Source organism: Pholis gunnellus (genome assembly GCF_910591455.1).
Source record: "Pholis gunnellus genome assembly, chromosome: 7".
Lineage (NCBI taxonomy): Eukaryota > Metazoa > Chordata > Actinopteri > Perciformes > Pholidae > Pholis > Pholis gunnellus.
This window is the reverse complement of record NC_136533.1, coordinates 14,906,028-14,924,071: the sequence shown is the minus strand read 5'-3', so window position 1 is coordinate 14,924,071 and position 18,044 is coordinate 14,906,028. Positions and strand designations below refer to the sequence as shown.

Below are 18,044 nucleotides of genomic sequence, written 5' to 3'. Positions count from 1 at the left end.
TACATCACTCTGCTCGCTTAAATAGAAAGAAAGAATGTCAACTGGGCTCATCTGTGATCTGGGACTCCAGGGAAAGAGATCCATTTACCTCCAAGAGGCGCTACTATGACCGTTTACCCATGAGACCGAGGCTACGCTATGCCCGGTCCTGTAAGTTATGAGGCCGGAGGGGGATGGGGGCTGCAGGGGGAAAAGGGATCTGCAGAGGGTTGATGGAAAAGAGCCGGGCTGAGGAAAGAGCAGGGGGCAAGGCTGACATACTGAGAGAGATTGCGCGGGCATGATGAAGGAAAGGAAAGAGAAGGAGGGAGGGAGGAGGCTTGTCCTTCCATCCTGTCCTTAATGCTCCTCGGGGGAGCACACTGCCTGTAGGTGAGTACTAGCCATCCGCCAGTGGGCTAATGGAGGTTATGAAATAGAGTTTAGTACATACAGATGACCAGGGGTAGACTAATCACTGGGGAGACCCATGATGAGGAGAGCTGGTCACTATCTGAGGATCTACACAAGCTCTCAGTCAGATTATGGACATGGCTCCCACTCCAATAATGGCTTTAGCTTTTATTCAGTGCTGTTGGATGTGTGGAGGGGAATCATTTGTTGAGTGCCTGTGGATTATTTTATCATGCTATCACAGCACCTTTACTTGCTTAGGTCTACTGTGATCCTTGGCCTACCTCAGTAAGGGTGACAGAGGTCACCCCGGTCTCGGGGGTGAGTGTCAGGGTACTTTCTGAAGTGTGCGCTGAGGTGTTTGAGGTGCTAATCTCCTCTCCTCTTGGTTGAGTGGTCAAGCTGAATGGAGGGACAGGTTGTTTATCTGAGGGGACCACGTTACCCGGGATTCCTTCTACAGCTGGGCCAGGCACGCTCAGCTGAGCTGTCGGCTCGCAGAGATTACCACGGCTGAGGGCAAAGACAGCACTGCACACACACACACACACGTGTTCACAATGAACTGCACACAGAGGAAGTTTTTGATTTCAATGGTTATTTATTAAATGTAAAATATCTTTAGCACAGATTAAAAATCAGACACCTCCATCTATTTGAAACATCACAGGCTGAAACAGAATCACAATCCCTTTGGAATCCCACTTTCAGGGTAGCTAGTCCACGAGGCCGGGCAGAGGGCTGAGGCAAAGACGGCACTCCTCCTGTTCTGCAGCTACAAGCCAGGAAATGCATGATGTAGCCTTATTACACTGGGTTGTAGAAAACAGGTTTTATTCATTCAAATATCTTTTGAATTCAGGTATTTTACCACTTATAGATGAGAAAAAAAAACTGTAGTTCATTGTTTTCTTAAAATGTGACTTTGTCAGGGGTGAAATAGTATTTGCAATCAAATGATGAGCAATTGTTTACCTTTCAAAACTACACAGTGGGTATTCAAGTGTATATTTTTTTTTAAAGTTTTTTTTTGGTTCCAGCCTAAACTGTTTTCTAGAGCTGCTGCACATCCAGCGGGCCTTCACATGTCGAGCATGGACATATGCTGTCATGATTGGTGCTTCATGCCAGGAACTGAACTTCTCAAATTGTGTCCCAGGCGTAGATAGCTTTGCCAACATATAGCACTGCTGGAGTGCCATCACAGAGGTCAGCTGGTGAACACTCCCCCTCTCGTTTCTGCTCTGCCTCAACCCTCGCTGCTGTAAAAATGCCAACTGACAACAACTGACACAGATGGTGAGCAGAAACACAGGAGGACAGGCAAAGGAAGAGAACCACCCACAGGAGTAAGAAAACAGGAAGACTCTACACACACTGTCCAAGAGAGGATATTGCCTGACAATATTATCAACTCATTTAATTTAAACCTTTTTTTTTTTTTTTTTTTTATCTTTTCTTTTTTCTACTTTTTTAAATTATTCTTTTTTTTTTTTTCAGCACATGCCATATGAGAATTTGGGGATTATAAAAGTACCTGAAAGAATTGCTAGGTTTTCAGCATGCATAGCTGTTTGTATTTACAGGTTTGTATGTACAGGGACGGGCCAAAAACAGACTGCTCTACAGTACTGGGTTTATTTACATCCAGGTCAGAGGGAGAGGTCAATGTCATAACTACAAATGTGAGGGTGAAGGGTCACATGCATAGGGTCAGAGAAAGCTCATACAGCTGAGTACAACTTGTATTATGAAGACACAGAACAGAACACGGCAAAGTAACATTACTGTTAATTCAACAACATCACATCTCGCCCACACACCCCTTTTTGCTTTTGAATACGCTCAATAAGGAGTTTTCAGCAACTGGTTATTGCGTAACGCTGTACAAGGACGTTTCTATTGCAAGTCCATGAGATCCATGGGTATTGAGTCGATACTGAGATTGGAAGACTTGGATCTGATCCCAGAATAGTTCCAGAGCCGTAGTAGTGGATCCCAGGCTAAGTGCAGGCTCATCGCTGCTTATCTACAGTCAGCTTATTGCAGGGTGTTTTGTGAGTATTTTTGCAGCATTGGGGTGTGTTTTTGTTACCCACAAAAGCAGTTATACACAGAAGAACTGTCCTGCTCCTTTGGTTTGGCATATCGCTGTGGTCTCGTATGTTGTTGTTTTTTTTAGCACTAAGGATCATTTTAGATTTAGGGTTGTTTTGGTGCATGTCAGCTGTCCCACCTTCTCCCCTTCCAAGATCAGTGTAAAAGAAGCAGAGCTGTTTTTCTTTTGAGGGAATGTTCAAGCGAAGTCTTAAGTAATTCAAAAAGTCTTGGTCAAGTCTGAAGTCTTCATTAGAGTCTCTCAGAGTCTCTCTGAACACTGACTGTACTAATTATTTACTGTTTTACATAGCTGAGACCAAGTCTCCTCAATGCAATGTATTGGATCTTTTAAAGCATAATAAGAAATAACTATAAATGTATGTATGTATGTGTGTGGATCCATTCGACTGGCTTTCTGAATAGGCCAATTGCACAGCAATAGGCAACCCGACAATCATAAATGTATTCACAATGATTAAGTAAATGCACTTTATTTACTACAGCTACAAAACCTTTCCAGTAACCCGCAACATGGCAAATTGCGACATATTATCATTGAGTTATCCAGTCTGAACTGTTCAAGTTTTTGTTGTCAAGTCAAGCTGTCAGGCAAGTCAAAGTCTGCAGCTCCGGGTAGTAGAGCACCACTCTGAAAACACCACAGATGTTTCTCTGAAAACTACTGTACACAAGGTAATGATTCACATTTAGTTGCAGAAGATAGAAAGACACACAGCAAAATCCATCAGTTTGTAGACCGCTAAATGTACAAGCATAATCTACAGTTCCACATGGGTTAGAAATGGCTGTTACACCACAGATGTGTATGATGCACACTGGTTCAGTGATGTTACCTTTCATGGAGATTGTCCCAAATGTTAATTTGCGTATCTGTTCGTGCTTGTGTGCAGACGCATGCTCGTGTTCAGGCATGCACATATGGATACGGTATGTGTTTGTGTCTAATTGTGTAATGTACGTGTATTAAGGTTGTTTCACCCCCTCTTGTTCTCTTTTTCACTACCTCACACACCCATTGCCTCCCATCTGCAAACACACACACGCACACACACACAATGATAGATGGCTGTGGTGGGTGGTTGAGAATGTTAATGCCTAATCTCATCAGCCTTATCTTCTACAGAGGTTAGAGGGTCAAGTGGTGAGGGGGATGAGCTAAACACCAATAAGATAGCACATTGCTCGACGCACAGCACAGTCCATGTACTGCTCCATGCACTGCTAACAGGACTGTTGCAGCTCTGCTTTAAAAAAAATAAATAAAAATGTTTTTACTTTTATGGCTACTGAGAAACGCTGGTCATAAAAAATTCAAAATACCGAAGACATCAATATGAAGTCAGCCACCAAAATCTGGATTATGAAAGTTTTATTTATCAATATTCCAACTTGCAGCAGCACCAGTGTTTGGTAACTGGACACAAACAAACTGCTTTGAAAGTCAGCCAAGTTCAAGGGGGCGTCGGCGAGTCAGAGCATGCGGCGCTGAAATCTTCAGTGGAGTTTAAAAGGCATTTAGCTTTTCAGACGAGTTAAATCAGATGCCCTAAGTGAGGGAGATGAGTTAAACTGAGCGCGTGTGAACCTGCAACTCAGAGACACTGCTTGGCATTTGTCTGTCTTTGATATGGCGACATGTGATGTGGATGAAGTTATCGCCCCACTGGCAGGTGAGACAGACAGCGGCACACAGAGAGATGCTGCCTTTTCATCTGCTGTTTACCAGCTCTTCCATCACACTGCACTTCAAACACACTCAATCTGCTGCTGCGACGTTACACACCAGGGCTCCTCCTGGCGGAAGTTTACTTAGAGCTTAGAGGGGGTTGTGTGTGTGTGTGTGTGTGTGTGTGTGTGTGTGTTGATGAGAAATAATATTTCTAAGAATCTGGTTGGTGTGTGTATTTCATTCATTGCATTTGCATTTATGTGCATATTTCTGTACTTGCATGTGACAGTATAAACGCTTTGGACCTCGATGGATCTTTCCACTTCATGGGTGTTTGTCTCACAGCTGCTTTAGGAAGCTCTTCAAACAGTTGGCATGTAATGTGGCGCCATCATGCAAGTGTGCATGTTTGTGTGTCTCGCCCATGTTTGACTACTGGGTATGTGAGGTTGTCTCACTGTGTGCCAGGGGCTCTGTGCTAAACATTAGTCCTTAGCCTCCACATCAGTGTTCCCTCTCACTCTCTCTGCCCTCCGTCTCACTCTCGCTGCCTCTCATTGGGAGATAAAGAGGCGAGCCATTTCATGTGGCCGTATAGAAGTCGTCTCCAGGCCCGGAGTTTGCAGGGAAGCTGTCACAGCAGCTTTTAGCCCGAGCTGCAACATGAAAGATCCCTCTTTGAGCAGTTGGGTTATGTGTGTAATTCTCTCTGACGTGTTTATTCTGCTGCAGTTTCAACTTTCATTTTCAAATGTCACATAAATTTCCCTCCTCCGAGAATATCCCTGCTAATTACTGACTGATGGGAGAGGGTGTATTAGAGAACTTAGCAGGATGCGCCCAAACACTGGTTCACTTTTACAGTGCGTCTCGGCTTGAGAAGACATGAGACAGAGTACTTTTCTGTGTTGAGACTTGAGTGATCTTCACAATTAAACTTGCCTTAAAAATGAGAGAGGACTTACTGAGAAAGAGCCAGAGGGAAAGCCTTGTGGTGTGTGTGGGTTTGTGTGCATGCATGATTGCGTATTGTTTGTGAAAATAATGCTCATCTATAACCAACCGAGTTCTGTTCTAAACACGTAGGTACAGAATTGTACTTGCATCATTTCCTTATTCTCAACTTTTGACAGCCTGGCTGAACCCATATACACATCATGTGAAAATATCCATGTTCATAACCGCGGCATTAAAACCGGTTCTTTGACACTAAACTCAATAAAAGCTGTGGTTTCCCTGGTGATTCCAATCCAGACAGGAGCTGCTGTAATTTTCATGTTCTCCACTGTGAGTCTTTCCATCTGTAGCATTCTCATGGTCCCATATCGCCAGAGGTTCTGTACACACCGGGTAGAGAAATAAATAAATAAATATATGTATATAAATATATGTACAGTAAGGGGCTATGCTGTTCCCATGGTAATATGACCCAGTCATCATGGGCTGCAGAGGGAGGGGAGCGGCCGCGTGGTTTTTTTTCCTGTTGACACTCGGCCCCGCTGTCTCTTTTTCTGCGTGTGTATAGATGTATGCGTCTCAAAGAGGACAGAGCGGTTTGGTCGGTGTCCGCTGTTTGCGCTCTCTTTATGTCTGGACAGGACTCGTCCTAATGTCCGAGTCAGTGATTACATTTTGTCTCCTCCTGCAAAAGGCCGATGCCGTCTCGTCGTCTCGGTCTCACGAGTCGCCCGCTGAACTCGTATCTCTTTCTGTGTGTTTCTCCGTCCACAGCAACAAGGGGCGGCCACCACGGTGTACTGTGCCGTAGCTCCGGAGCTGGAGGGCTTAGGCGGCATGTACTTCAACAACTGCTTCCGCTGCCTGCCGTCCACCCAGGCCCAGGACCAGAGCAGCGCCGGCAGCCTGTGGGAGCTCAGCGAGCGCCTGGTTGCAGAGAGGTCAGCGGGCATACAGGCCCTCTGATGGACACAAGGCGGGGAGGAGGTGGACTAGCCAAACAGGACTCAAAGATGGTGGGTCGCGGTGATTTCCAGTTTGGTATGAACTGAATAAAAGGTAACTGTACTCTGACTGCATAATACAAGGGAGCTGCCAAGTCCTTCTGGATATGTAACGTCACTACGGGGGCTAAAACACACTACACATACAGTACAGGAAGGGGTTTTCATATACACTCTACTGAATAAATTAAAGTTTGGGTTGTGTTCAGCTCTGCTGTGGTTGTTTACAATGGGAGGTGGGGGGGGCGAAGAAGATTTGGGACGAATTCAGGGATCTCTTAAAGTTTGTTCTTTCTCTGTTTGTTTCTGTAGCTTTTCATAACTCTCTCAAGTCTTCTCTATTTAAATGAGCAAATGACCTGCGTTGCGAACAATACAGGGTTACCTGTTAAGCATATACTCTACGGCATATGCATCTGTTTCCAGCGATAGTGCACTACATGGCAAATATTGTGTGATCCCAATTAAATTCAGTGTCCCATGTCTAGTTCTACGTAGATGTTTTTCTATAGAGAGCGTTGGTTCATCTTTGTGCTAAATCTTTTTGGGCATAGAAGAAATAAGGAGTAATGGGCATGTGACACTCATGGATATATAAACACACTAGGTATGATTCTCATTGCTATATACATTAATCTGCAATAATTTTGTTTCTTATCAATGTCCCTATTTGTTTTCTGTACAGTATTTACAATATCCTGATTTCTGGGCATGTGCTAAAGGGGTGTGAACGTCATATTTTGTTCTGTTTGCTATTTGACTCAACCTATGTATTAATAATCTATACTCTGGTAAATCTAAATTACAATTTGGAGGTATTCGTGGGAAGATCCGTGTCCATTTGAATAGCAAATACAGATGGTGGAGAATCTTATTTCTAGAGTCCTTTAATTTCTGTGTTTCTTCCCTTGTTGTTGGAGTAGAAGAATGTGATTTCAGTCTCCTGTTGTTATTTTTTTCATCATTGTTTTAATATTGAACTCTGGCTTTGGGTTGGCTGTGGATTGGTTGCCCTGAAGCCGCTGTGTAGACGCTTTTGAGACATTGTGCTTTATGGCAGTCTGGGTGCCGTAGGTTGCTCTTGAAACATCAGCATTCCAGTGTCATGATATCTGTAAGAAAAAAACAAATGAGAAAAAAACATTTAATACAAATCTGTTTTACAATAACATGTGTGTGTGAAATCATTTTAGACACAAAGTGGAAGTCCATTCATTTGGAGGCCATTAGGGGGAGATATTTATATATCTGTGTAGGGAGCAAACGCTGAAGTCTGACTAAGTAGGGCAGTTCCTGAGAAGAACAAATGTATGTGGACTAAAAAAAGCATCAACGTTACACAGTGTGTTTGATGGTACATTTAATAAAAAACGTTTTCTTTATGCTTTGTTCATATGCTTTATGTCCGAACCCCTGTGCTAAGGACAGATCAACCAGCCGATCCCACAGATGCATCGTTAGAAAAGCAGCAGAATAACTCTGATCTTCTTTTAGGCACACGCACAAACGCATACACACAGAGCTGCTTCACACATTTGGGACTTCTTTTACCATTCCTTTTCCTCTGTACACTGTCTGTCTCCGGACTCTTTTTTTTTTTTCTTTTTGTCTCTCCAACACACTCACACGTTCAGTCAGATACACGATGTGCCTTTACACAGCCAGAAACTGATACCGGTCATAATCTATACTGCACCGAGTACAGGTGTCTTATCACTGTCCTTTCACAGCGCAGGACACACGTGGAACAGAGATACAGCAAGAACACACGCACACAAACACACACACACACACACACACACACACACACACACACACACACACACACACACACACACTGAGTGTTATGTATACCCGGCGAGGAAGCGAGTGGAAAAACCAAGCACATTTTGTAAACCTCTCCTGGTGCACTATGGTGGTGTGAGCCCTCAATACAATGACATTCATCAATTACGTACCGAGTGATTTTGTTAAACAGCAGGTTTAGCCACAGCGCTGCTACAATGTTTAAAGTTCTAATGAGAACAAAGGATTCCGCGCCGCTGTCCGTGGTGCTGGTCAGGCTCTGGCCCCTTATTGTCACCATACTTCTATCTCTGGTGAACTCGCCATGAAAACATTTGGCACGAGAATTAGCTCATGCTTGTTCATCAACTATAGAGCATTGTCACCATGACACAGGCCTCTGTGAGAGACGGCACGGTCCCCTTCTATGGTGTCTGCCTGGTTCTGCTCTAAACAGACGTATTTCCAAGTTAGTGAGTGTTTAGTGGATGTTTAGTTTCCCTCTGCTTGTTGTAAGACCCCAGCGACTTACTTAGTTAATCTGCCCTGCTGTGTTTTTATCGTTTCCATTTGCAGACTTCCTGTTTAGGCTGCGTCACCACTCGATACACTAAAACACAGTTCCTGCCTCATCTGGCCTCTCATGTCGGGTCCCCCTCCTGCATTGTATCACACTTAACCACTGTTGAGATTTCTAGACAGAATAACTTCTCAGGATAGTTATTTTATTGCCAAGTCTCACAACCTGCTTCTGTGATGATCCTAAAGAGAGCAATTCCACACCTGAGCCTTCGGTAATGTTTGCCATGAGATAACCATGAGAATAATGTCAACTGTTTGTGACTATATATAAGGGTCTAGCTTATCAACTACATGTCTATAAAAGTGGAGCTTTAGAAAACAGACAGAGCGGTTGAGGAAGCCTTCGATTTGGAGGAGCGGACTCGAGACACAAAGGAGGATCTTGAGGAGAACAAACAAACCAGACGTCTGCGTGGCTGTGCACTGCAGTGGCCGATCCATGGGCGTGTGTCTGAGCGAAGAGGGAGGTTCCTGCCTGGCTTTCATACGAAGTCCTATCGATCAGGCCTATCGGAATCATCTGATAGCTAATCGATAAGCTACACTTCCTCTCAGCGAGCACGGAGGAGAGAGAAGCACGGCTCTCACAAGAGTAGGACCTTGATCCTTTGACCCCACAGTCAAGGGCCGACACACACACACACACACACACACACGTTTTCATTCTATCGCACTTCAATTCTCTGTTTCTTTAACTCTCTCTTATAATAACAGTACAAGACAATATAATAACCGAAAGCCTGTGTAAACCAAATAACCAATATGCATTAGAATGTTATTTTAATTAGTTGGATTTAGAGTTGATTTTTTTTCCCTTCGCTGAGTTTATTTCAATTTGGGCCGTAATTGTTTACGACTGACCATTTCATTTTCCATTATTGTTTTTATTTCTTCTTGTGATTAATTTCAGCTCTCAAAGAATAATTATGAGAGGATTGATTTGATTATGCCTTTGTTCTACTCCTATTGGCTCCATTGACTGAGGGAATGCCATGTTGCCATTTCGAGCGGATATATTTAATGATCACAATCAATGTTAAAGCTCTCTCTAGACTCAACTAACTCAATAAATATCTGCCAGGAGGAAATTTACCATCTAACTACAGCAGGCAATAAAGCCGTGCTCTCTGTTCTCCTCCCTACCCCGTGCTCTCCTTCCACCTCTTTCTTTTGAGGATGATATTGTGATTGAAACTGTTGATCAATTTTCATAAGGTATTACTGCAGAGTCGATGAAAATATTATTTTCTTTGCTTACACGCTGCTTTTTTGGACAGAGCCTGAGAGTTTTATATTTTTAAATAATTGCAGAACAAAAAATGTGCTGATAATTTCCCCAGACTCCTTTTGCACTTAATTAGTACGTTTTAATAAACCGACAAATGTGGTTGTCAAAATAAAGTATCTTTATCTTACAAGTCCTGTTTTGCAGATTTTTTAAAATATAATTTTAATTCAGTTTTAGGATGACAAAACCATTACAGCCTTTTTGTGTGTGAGTGTGTGCGTGCGTGCGTGTGCATGCGTGTGTGTGTGTGCGTGTGCGTGCATGTGCGTGCGTGTGCGTGCGTGTGTGAGCGTGTGAGGCTTTATAGGGGGGCTGCCCCGTCTCGCTGTGCCGGATGCATTTCTCGCTGAGATGTAACGAACCAGAAGCACTAAAAGAGAAAACAACACACTGCTCAGAAGCGCACTGCAAATAAGATGTGGGTGTTTTATATGACAGGAAGTCTAAGTTTTCTCTTTGCCAATGATGAAAGTTGTGTAATGCGAAGATGCCGGAGATGTTGGCACAAGCAACAGAGCAGACGTTTCTCCACACTTTCCTCTTTCTTGTGTGCTTTTCAAAAAGGCAGCATTGATAACATTTGGATCCAGATAGCTGTGATTCAGTGAGCCTGTTCACTATCAAATGCACTTATTTCCCCCTGTAGATCTGCTTGTGCAATCTATAACTTTTCTGTTTTTATTGAAGTCTCGACATGGCACCTTTGAGGAAATCCTTCCAGCCCCAAATCCCCAGCGTGTCCTCACCGCTAGACAGCATGACCTTGTAAACCCTGAGTTATTTTATTTTACTCACCCATTGTGTGAGGAGAGAGGGAAAGAGAGAGAGGGAGAGGGAAAGAGAGAGGGAGAGGGAGGGAGGGGGAGGGAGAGGGGGAGAGAGAGAGAGAGAGAGAGAGAGAGAGAGAGAGAGAGAGACGAGGGACGGGGAGAAAAAAGAGCTCCTGCCTGTCACAGCTTTCAAACACAAAGAAAAATGAGCACTTGTGCTGAAGTACAATTATTAGCCCCTGTCTACAGATTCATCACACTATAGAGAGGGAGGAGAGATAGGGAGGTGAGTGGAGCAAGAGGTGGAGTCGAGGAATGTTGGAAAAAAAACATAACTGTATAGGTATGGGCAGAGCCGTATGGAAGATGGAAAGACAATGAGGAGAAAAAACTGAGGAAGCAGAAAATGAGGCGGTTGTACTGTGGGGACAACTGAGCGGGAGCCAGGCGGGGTGTAGGGCGAAGCATGCAAAGCTACCGTAGAGTCAGAAGAAAAGAGGGGGGAGGGATGTTTTAGGGGAATAAAAGAGTGAGGGAAAGAGAACGAGCAAGGCAGAGGTAAAGGAAGGGAAAATGAAATAAGAGGATTTGTCAGGCCAGCGGTTGGTGGCAGTAATAAAGCCTGCTAATCTGAGGGAGAACGCTTGGCTGCTCTTACACTGACTCTCTTGACGCCACACTTTACCACCAGGCCAAGCCAAGGTCACACACACACACACTGAACACACACACACACACACACACAGTCCATGCATGTTTTCAGTCTGGCCCATCACTCTTTTGTGAATCCAATGTGAGCTCCTCCGAGCTGTGTTGCATTCTGCATTCATTGCTGACCTCTCTCCTCTCCACACACCTCTTTTACTCTCTCACCTTTTCTCTCTGCGTCTCTTGTCTTCTTGTTAGCCCCCCCCCCTCCTTCCTCCCCCTCAGCCATGTTGATTTTAAAATCTCATTTTTCTCTGTTTATTAACCGACTCTGCCGTGTGAATCAATACCTATCAAAACCATTACATAAATACATCTGTCACGAGCAGATAGTAGAGTGGGGATGTAATGTGTCTGGTTAAGGCCACCATAGGGTGAAAGGAGATATGATGTGTGTGTGTATGAGTTCTCAGAGGACAGCGAGTGTCATTTTGTGTGACCAGGTGTGTCGGGCAGAGAGAACGGTTGTTATTGAGCTGTGGTAAATGGCGCATAACCTGGTGCACCGCTTACTTAGCCCCCAGACCCCTGTTCTCTCTGTTGTGAGTGTGTAGTCATGGGCATGTCTGTATCATAGGCACCTGGATGTATGAAGCTGTATGTGTGTTTACAGGGCGAGGAGCTGCTCACTGTAATCATCCTCAGAACTAGGTCTAGGGTATTGTTTGAACGTTTTCAATACTCGCACCAATGTGATGAAAAAGAAAGATCATTTTCTAATAAACCCCTTTTAGGAACGGATGTCTCACACAAGCAGCCACATTGTACAGCCTAAAACTGGCAAAATGACTTAAATCAGGAACTATCTGATCAAAGACGTATTACCAATCTGAACAGACTTTTAGTACCAGCTGTCAGCACTTGACAGTATTAAAAACTCTGTCCTGCAACCATTTTGACCAGCACCTAAAAAGAATTGAGGCTCGTCAGCCCGACACGCACATGCATATCTCCGTGCAGCTCAAATACCGGTAGCGCATTGATGTACACAGATATACTGTGATATACTGTGACAGAGAGCGCAAGGCAACCAAGGAGGGAGACAGAGAAGAGCGTGGATGGAAAGAATGATTGATGGAGAGAAAGAGTTAGGAGCGTGTTTCATGTCCTCTTTTGTCTCTAAATGGGGCAAACTAAGATTGCATTTTCTCAACAAATAACAAACCTCAACGTAATCGAGTATTTCTCATCTTTTCTTGCAGCAGTTTGTAGTTCTATTCTTCTCCCCTCATCACCCTTTCGTGTTGTCTTTGGCATTTTCACACGTCACCTCTCTGACAGCAGAGACGGTGATTGACGGCGTGATGCAGATTTACATGTCATGCTGAAATAGCACAATAACCTGCGCGCAGATAATCACCTCATTGAGAAACGCTCCGGCCTCTCTCCACTCACAATTACGATTGTGTATTTGATCATATAAACACCCTCCAACAATGCACTTAATGGGCTTATTGGCAGCAGACCAGAACTTGCTTGTAAATAAGCTTGATGGTGTTTGATTCTAATAAATTAGGCTCATATATGCAAACACAGTAAAATCATAACAATATCCAAATGTGTGTCGGCAGAGGTGGGGTGGTGACAGGGGGAGATTTATGCTGCTACCAATTGGCCAGCCTCATCACTCACTCAGCTATCTTCAACTATTTTATTTGTTTAATTTCCAAATGTGATTGCTAGACCACTCCCGCTCAAGCTGATAAATGCAAAGGATTATGGGTAGAGGAGGCCATGATTAATACGCATAATTTTTCAACTGGACCAATCCAAAAAAAAAAAAGAAAAAGAAAGGAATGTGCTAAGAGCTCTGAGGAGGAATAAAAGCCATTTCTGCTGGGACATGATGTAACCGAGTACTATAAGGAAATAAATGCATTTTCTCTCTGTCTCTCTCCCTAATTGGGGATGTTTGGAAGCCTTTTAACCAAATAAAATCAAAATACACAGAGCTGAAAATGCTCGATGACCTCATAGCTTCATTTCTGTCATTTATTAACCTGCATAATGTTTTACACTGGTTTGCTAACTCCCTGAGTTCCGAGGGTTACACACACATGTACACACTGCATCTTTTAAATCCCTTTTAGAAATCTTATAAATATATACATTTCTTAATTTAATTACCCTCAGGCTGAAACTGACAATACCAACAGTAACAACAACAACGGCCTGGCTCATAAGAAGATATCGTATTTTTGTGAAGCATCATTGAGAAAGACTATAGAAATGTGTGTTTATGTGAAGAGCAACGGTGTGTGTGTGTGTGTATTATAAATGGAAGGGAGAAGAGTCACACACTCGCATACCTACGAGATTAATTACAAGTACCGTGAATCACTGTGCAATTAATTAACTCATCCTTAGTAATGAGTGTGTGTGTGTGTGTGTGTGTGTGTGTGTGTGTGTGTGTGTGTGTGTGTGTGTGTGTGAGAGAGAGAGAGAGAGTGTGTGTGAACTGTGCGTACTGTGTGTCACACAGACAGCCCCTCCATCTCTCCACCTCTCGCCCTGTCCCTTCTCTAATTGCTTCCCTCTCTATTAAAATGCAGTCTGCTGTGACATCACTCAACCCTCTGTTAGAGCAGGCCAGGGCACCTGGCAAACCACACACACACACACACACACACACACACACACACACACACACACACACACACTGGCACATTCACACAGTTAATCTGTGAGCATGGTCCGTGTGAATTTTAGGAAAGCTTTGGGAAGCTGAGAGAAAACAGGAGATTTTGTCTCCTTAAAGGTAAATCGAGTCTCAGTCGGAAGAGCTGCAGAGTAAACCTTTGCTGTCATTCTCAGAAAGCGTTTGTGTGTTACTGGAGGTGGTAACAGTGACTGGACTAGCTGAGTCTGGATGAAATGATGTGTTACGTGTGTGTCGTTGGCCTGCATCATAATCATTGTTTTTCAGCTTTCAGGGGAATAGTATTGTGGCAATAAGATTAGACATAGTTTGTTCAAATGTCATGCATAAAAGTGGGAAACAGTTGTAAACACTGGACATCAATTGGATTATTTTATTTTGCATTATATTATTATGGTTTGTCCTATTTATTCTCTCCATTTACTGTCTTTTATGTGAAAATCATCATCTGAAAAACATTGAGAGGTCCATCACAAGGTGATGATACAAAATGTGCCTTACAAATAAGTAAAACAATTCGATTTTAAATTTCTAATAAAAAGATTTGACATTTCATAGTTATTTAGACATTTCATATACAGTATATATATATATGACATGTCTTTTAGAAGCTGTTGTTTTACTTATTTGTAAGGCACCTTTTTTTCAAAGTTAAAAAGTTAAAAGTAACCATAAAATCCATAAAAGACCAAAGCACATTTGTATTAATGTTAAACTATTGAGATTTATATGTCGCCCGACCCTAAAGCCTAAAGTGTTGTTTGACAGGTACATATTTTCTTCCCTATGTGTTCATTTCTGTTTATCCGTATGGAGTGAATAGACATACTACACTTACACATATTAGTACATGTACTGTGTAAAGTACAAAACTGCATCAGTTGAAGTATACGTATATATTTATTAATGTTCGATTCTGATCATCCAAATACAAGATGAAAAAACACAACAATAAACCAGCAAGTAACGTCTAACACCCCTCCCCACTCTCTTTCCCTCATTCTCTCCCTCTCAGAGCTAATCTGATTGGTGCATATATCATGCTGACATCAGCACGGGTGGAAGTTGGCCCACTCCTACACACACACACACACACACACACACACACACACACACACACACACACACACACACACACACACACACACGCACACACACACACAAGGACCGAGGCTCCTCGGTGAGTTGAGAGCAGTGGCGTGCTACACGGTGATCATGAGGACAGTGGATAACAGATCTCTCTTTTATCATTCCCTGACTTTCCCTGACATTTAAAAAGCCATTAACACCACTGAGATTCACCCTCGTGTACATTTCATATGGAAGTACCCCCCAACACACACACACACACACACACACACGTACATGCTTGCTTGCCACTCACTCTCAGGGTTTCTACACACTCGTGTGTGTGTGTGTGTGTGTGTGTTTGTGTGTGTGTGTGTGTGGGGGAATGATCTCAGCGATAACATAAAGCCCAAATGACACAGACAGAGCAATGAATTATACCTTAATAAGCTTTTCACACCTGCCCTCCTTTTCTGTAAGATTAAAGAAAAGAGATCCAGCCCACTGCTGGTGTATTTTAATAGCGGTAAGACACAGCTAGTGATTCGTTTATTGATCCCTTGTTCAAATCAATGACGATTTGGGGCATTGATATCCTTGATCAGAATGCAGTCCTTCCCCCGCTATCCCAGTCGACATGGTGACAAATGGACAGTAAGTGGTTGTTGTGTTAGAGTGACTGCGTTTGTGAATGGTAATTATCTACCAATTCAGTCATATATATATATATATACGACATGCGTATACTGTAAACACTAACAGCATAATAGTATTTGCTGCTGACTATTGTATTAATTTATGGCCCATTATTGTAAAGCCCATCGTTACAATGCGACTGAGCATTTATTGTAATCAGAGGACTGAGAATGGAAGCAGTGCTAATGTAAGCAATGTACTCACAAGCAGTCTGCCTGACAAAACTGAACGGTAGCTAATGCAGCGAATGACATACGGCCTCACTCTTTGTTGTTATTAGCAAACGGACGGAGGCCTAAGTGCGAAACAGCTATCGACTAATTATACTCCATTGTGTCTGCGTGGAAAACAAGAAGCTAACATGCTCCGCAGTGATACAATGGTCACCCCACCACTTAATCTGCAGGATATTAACATGAAACTGAATCTCAGCGCGTGGCTCGGCTGGGCCTGCAGTATGAGTCATGACCGGCAGTGATATACGGCAGATACAAATATTGAGCTCAGTCATTTAAATGCATGTTATTATAATTCCGCAGATGGTGGAGGCACTTTTGGTGATTATAGATCGGACCCTTTTAAACTCCTCTGAAAACGTCTCTAAATCCTGCGGCCCCCGGGGGTGTACGGAGACGTTTAGAAGACAGAAGACATGTTTGCATTTAAAAAATCTTGAGAGGGGAAAAGAGAGGAGAGACAAAGTCAGAGAGGCCTTTAGGGAAGGGTTGACTCTTGATTTAAGACAGTAGGGGTCACGGGTGTGAAATAAATGGCAAATTCAAAGATAAAGGGGTGAAAAATTACATGAGGGAAGTCTTTTGCATATTCAGACAGATCTAATGTCAAGAAGAAAGGCAGAAATAATGGACTTCGGAGAGAAAGAAGTTCTATGCACTGTGCTAAAAAAACATGCTCCGCGAGCAGTATTTGTATTTTTTATTCTGTGTATGTGTATCTGCTCCTGAGAAGGTATTGCAGAATGAATGTTTTATTTTATTTTTGTTTAAGGCAGCTACGGCTCGGGGCGTGCGTTCGAAACAACCTGCTGGATTCTGGGGAAATGCTTTGCTGAGAGAAAGAGAAGAGGAGGAGGTTGCAGGTGATGGAGGAACAGATCTAAACAAAGAAAGCCCCATTCTCTCTATCATCTCCTATAAAGGTCTGCTGAGCTGAAGATATGGCACTGACAGAGTTTGACTCGCTCTTAGCTGCACTTTTAATGCTGCGGGCAAAACAGCCTGCGACTCTAGATAGTAGGTGTACTTTCTCATGTCTGTTTTCGTCATGTGTGAGAAAGTTTGGCATTAATTCAAATCTCCGGTATTAGAGTTTCCACTCACGCTGATATGTGGCTGGGTTTATCTTCGCTCATGAACATAATGAGCTCAAGGACTAAAGATGCTCCCCAAGAGCGTTGCAGTGTTTATCATTCCTTCTCGACTTGAGTTTTTATTTTGCCTATCATCCTCCTCTGTGCATCATTTTGTATTCAGTGCAGTGTTATACAGTGTTGTCTAGTCTCTGTTGTGCTGTGTTGCAGAGGAGTGTAATGCACTGGGTCTCACCCCTTGTCCATCACTCTGCCTGCTGTAAGTCAGGCAGGCAGCCAGACAACCTCCCACCAGAGAGAAATAGATGAATGGTGGGATTTGGAAGAGATGCACAACAAGAAGGGGAGGGCGCTGCCATGACTCAGACGCTACGTCAAAAGTGGATTCGAAAATTGTTTAGAGACGGAAAGGTGACAGAAGGTGAAAGAGAGGAGGGGAGGGCTGAAGAAAGAAAGAGAGAAAGAGGAGTTACAAAGATATTCTCATGTATGAGGGAGGAGTGACTGAGCAGGTTAGAGATGGAGAGAGACCCAGCGAGTTATGGGAGAGGTAGAGAAAGAGAGAGAGAGAGAGAGAGAGAGAGAGAGCAGCGAGACAGACAGGATGAGTTATAGACCCAGAGTGGGAGAGAGAGCTTTCACACACCGAGACAGCCTGGTGATTTAGGGCTAAAGGACACTGAGACAAGCTCTGCTGCGAAAGGTGATAGACCTAAAGAGTAGTAACAGATCCACTGCAACACTACAGCGTCGACTGTGTCAGCACTGGAGCATCTGTGCCTCCTCTCTTATCTTATACGCAAGCATTCATGCACCACATGTTATGATGACTAAAGCATCATGAAAGCACTTCGTCGTTCGAAAGAGACACTCTCAAATGAGAGCAGTAAGCACCTGTTTATCTTGTGTATCAGGAAGAAATGATAATGTTCACATACAGTCCTGAGAGAGAAAAAAATCCAAAATGGAAGGAAACAACCTTATTGCCACTAAAAACAGACAGAACAACATACT

At 43.3% G+C, this 18,044-nt stretch overlaps 2 protein-coding genes across 2 annotated transcripts in view; one reads left to right on the top strand and one right to left on the bottom strand.

Annotated features, from left to right (window-relative positions):
- Positions 1–7,416, top strand: part of wwox (WW domain containing oxidoreductase) — a 120,485-nt gene extending 113,069 nt beyond the window's left edge. The window contains exon 9 of the mRNA XM_079163196.1: positions 5,915–7,416. Within this exon, the coding sequence (XP_079019322.1) occupies positions 5,915–6,106 (192 nt within the window). The 3' untranslated portion in view covers positions 6,107–7,416. The remainder of the gene's footprint in view (positions 1–5,914) is intronic.
- LOC306698738 (transcription factor Maf-like) overlaps positions 7,127–18,044 on the bottom strand; it is a 41,140-nt gene continuing 30,222 nt past the window's right edge. Inside the window, exon 3 of the mRNA XM_079163198.1 lies at positions 7,127–7,256. The gene's annotated coding sequence lies outside the window, so the exon portion shown is untranslated. The remainder of the gene's footprint in view (positions 7,257–18,044) is intronic.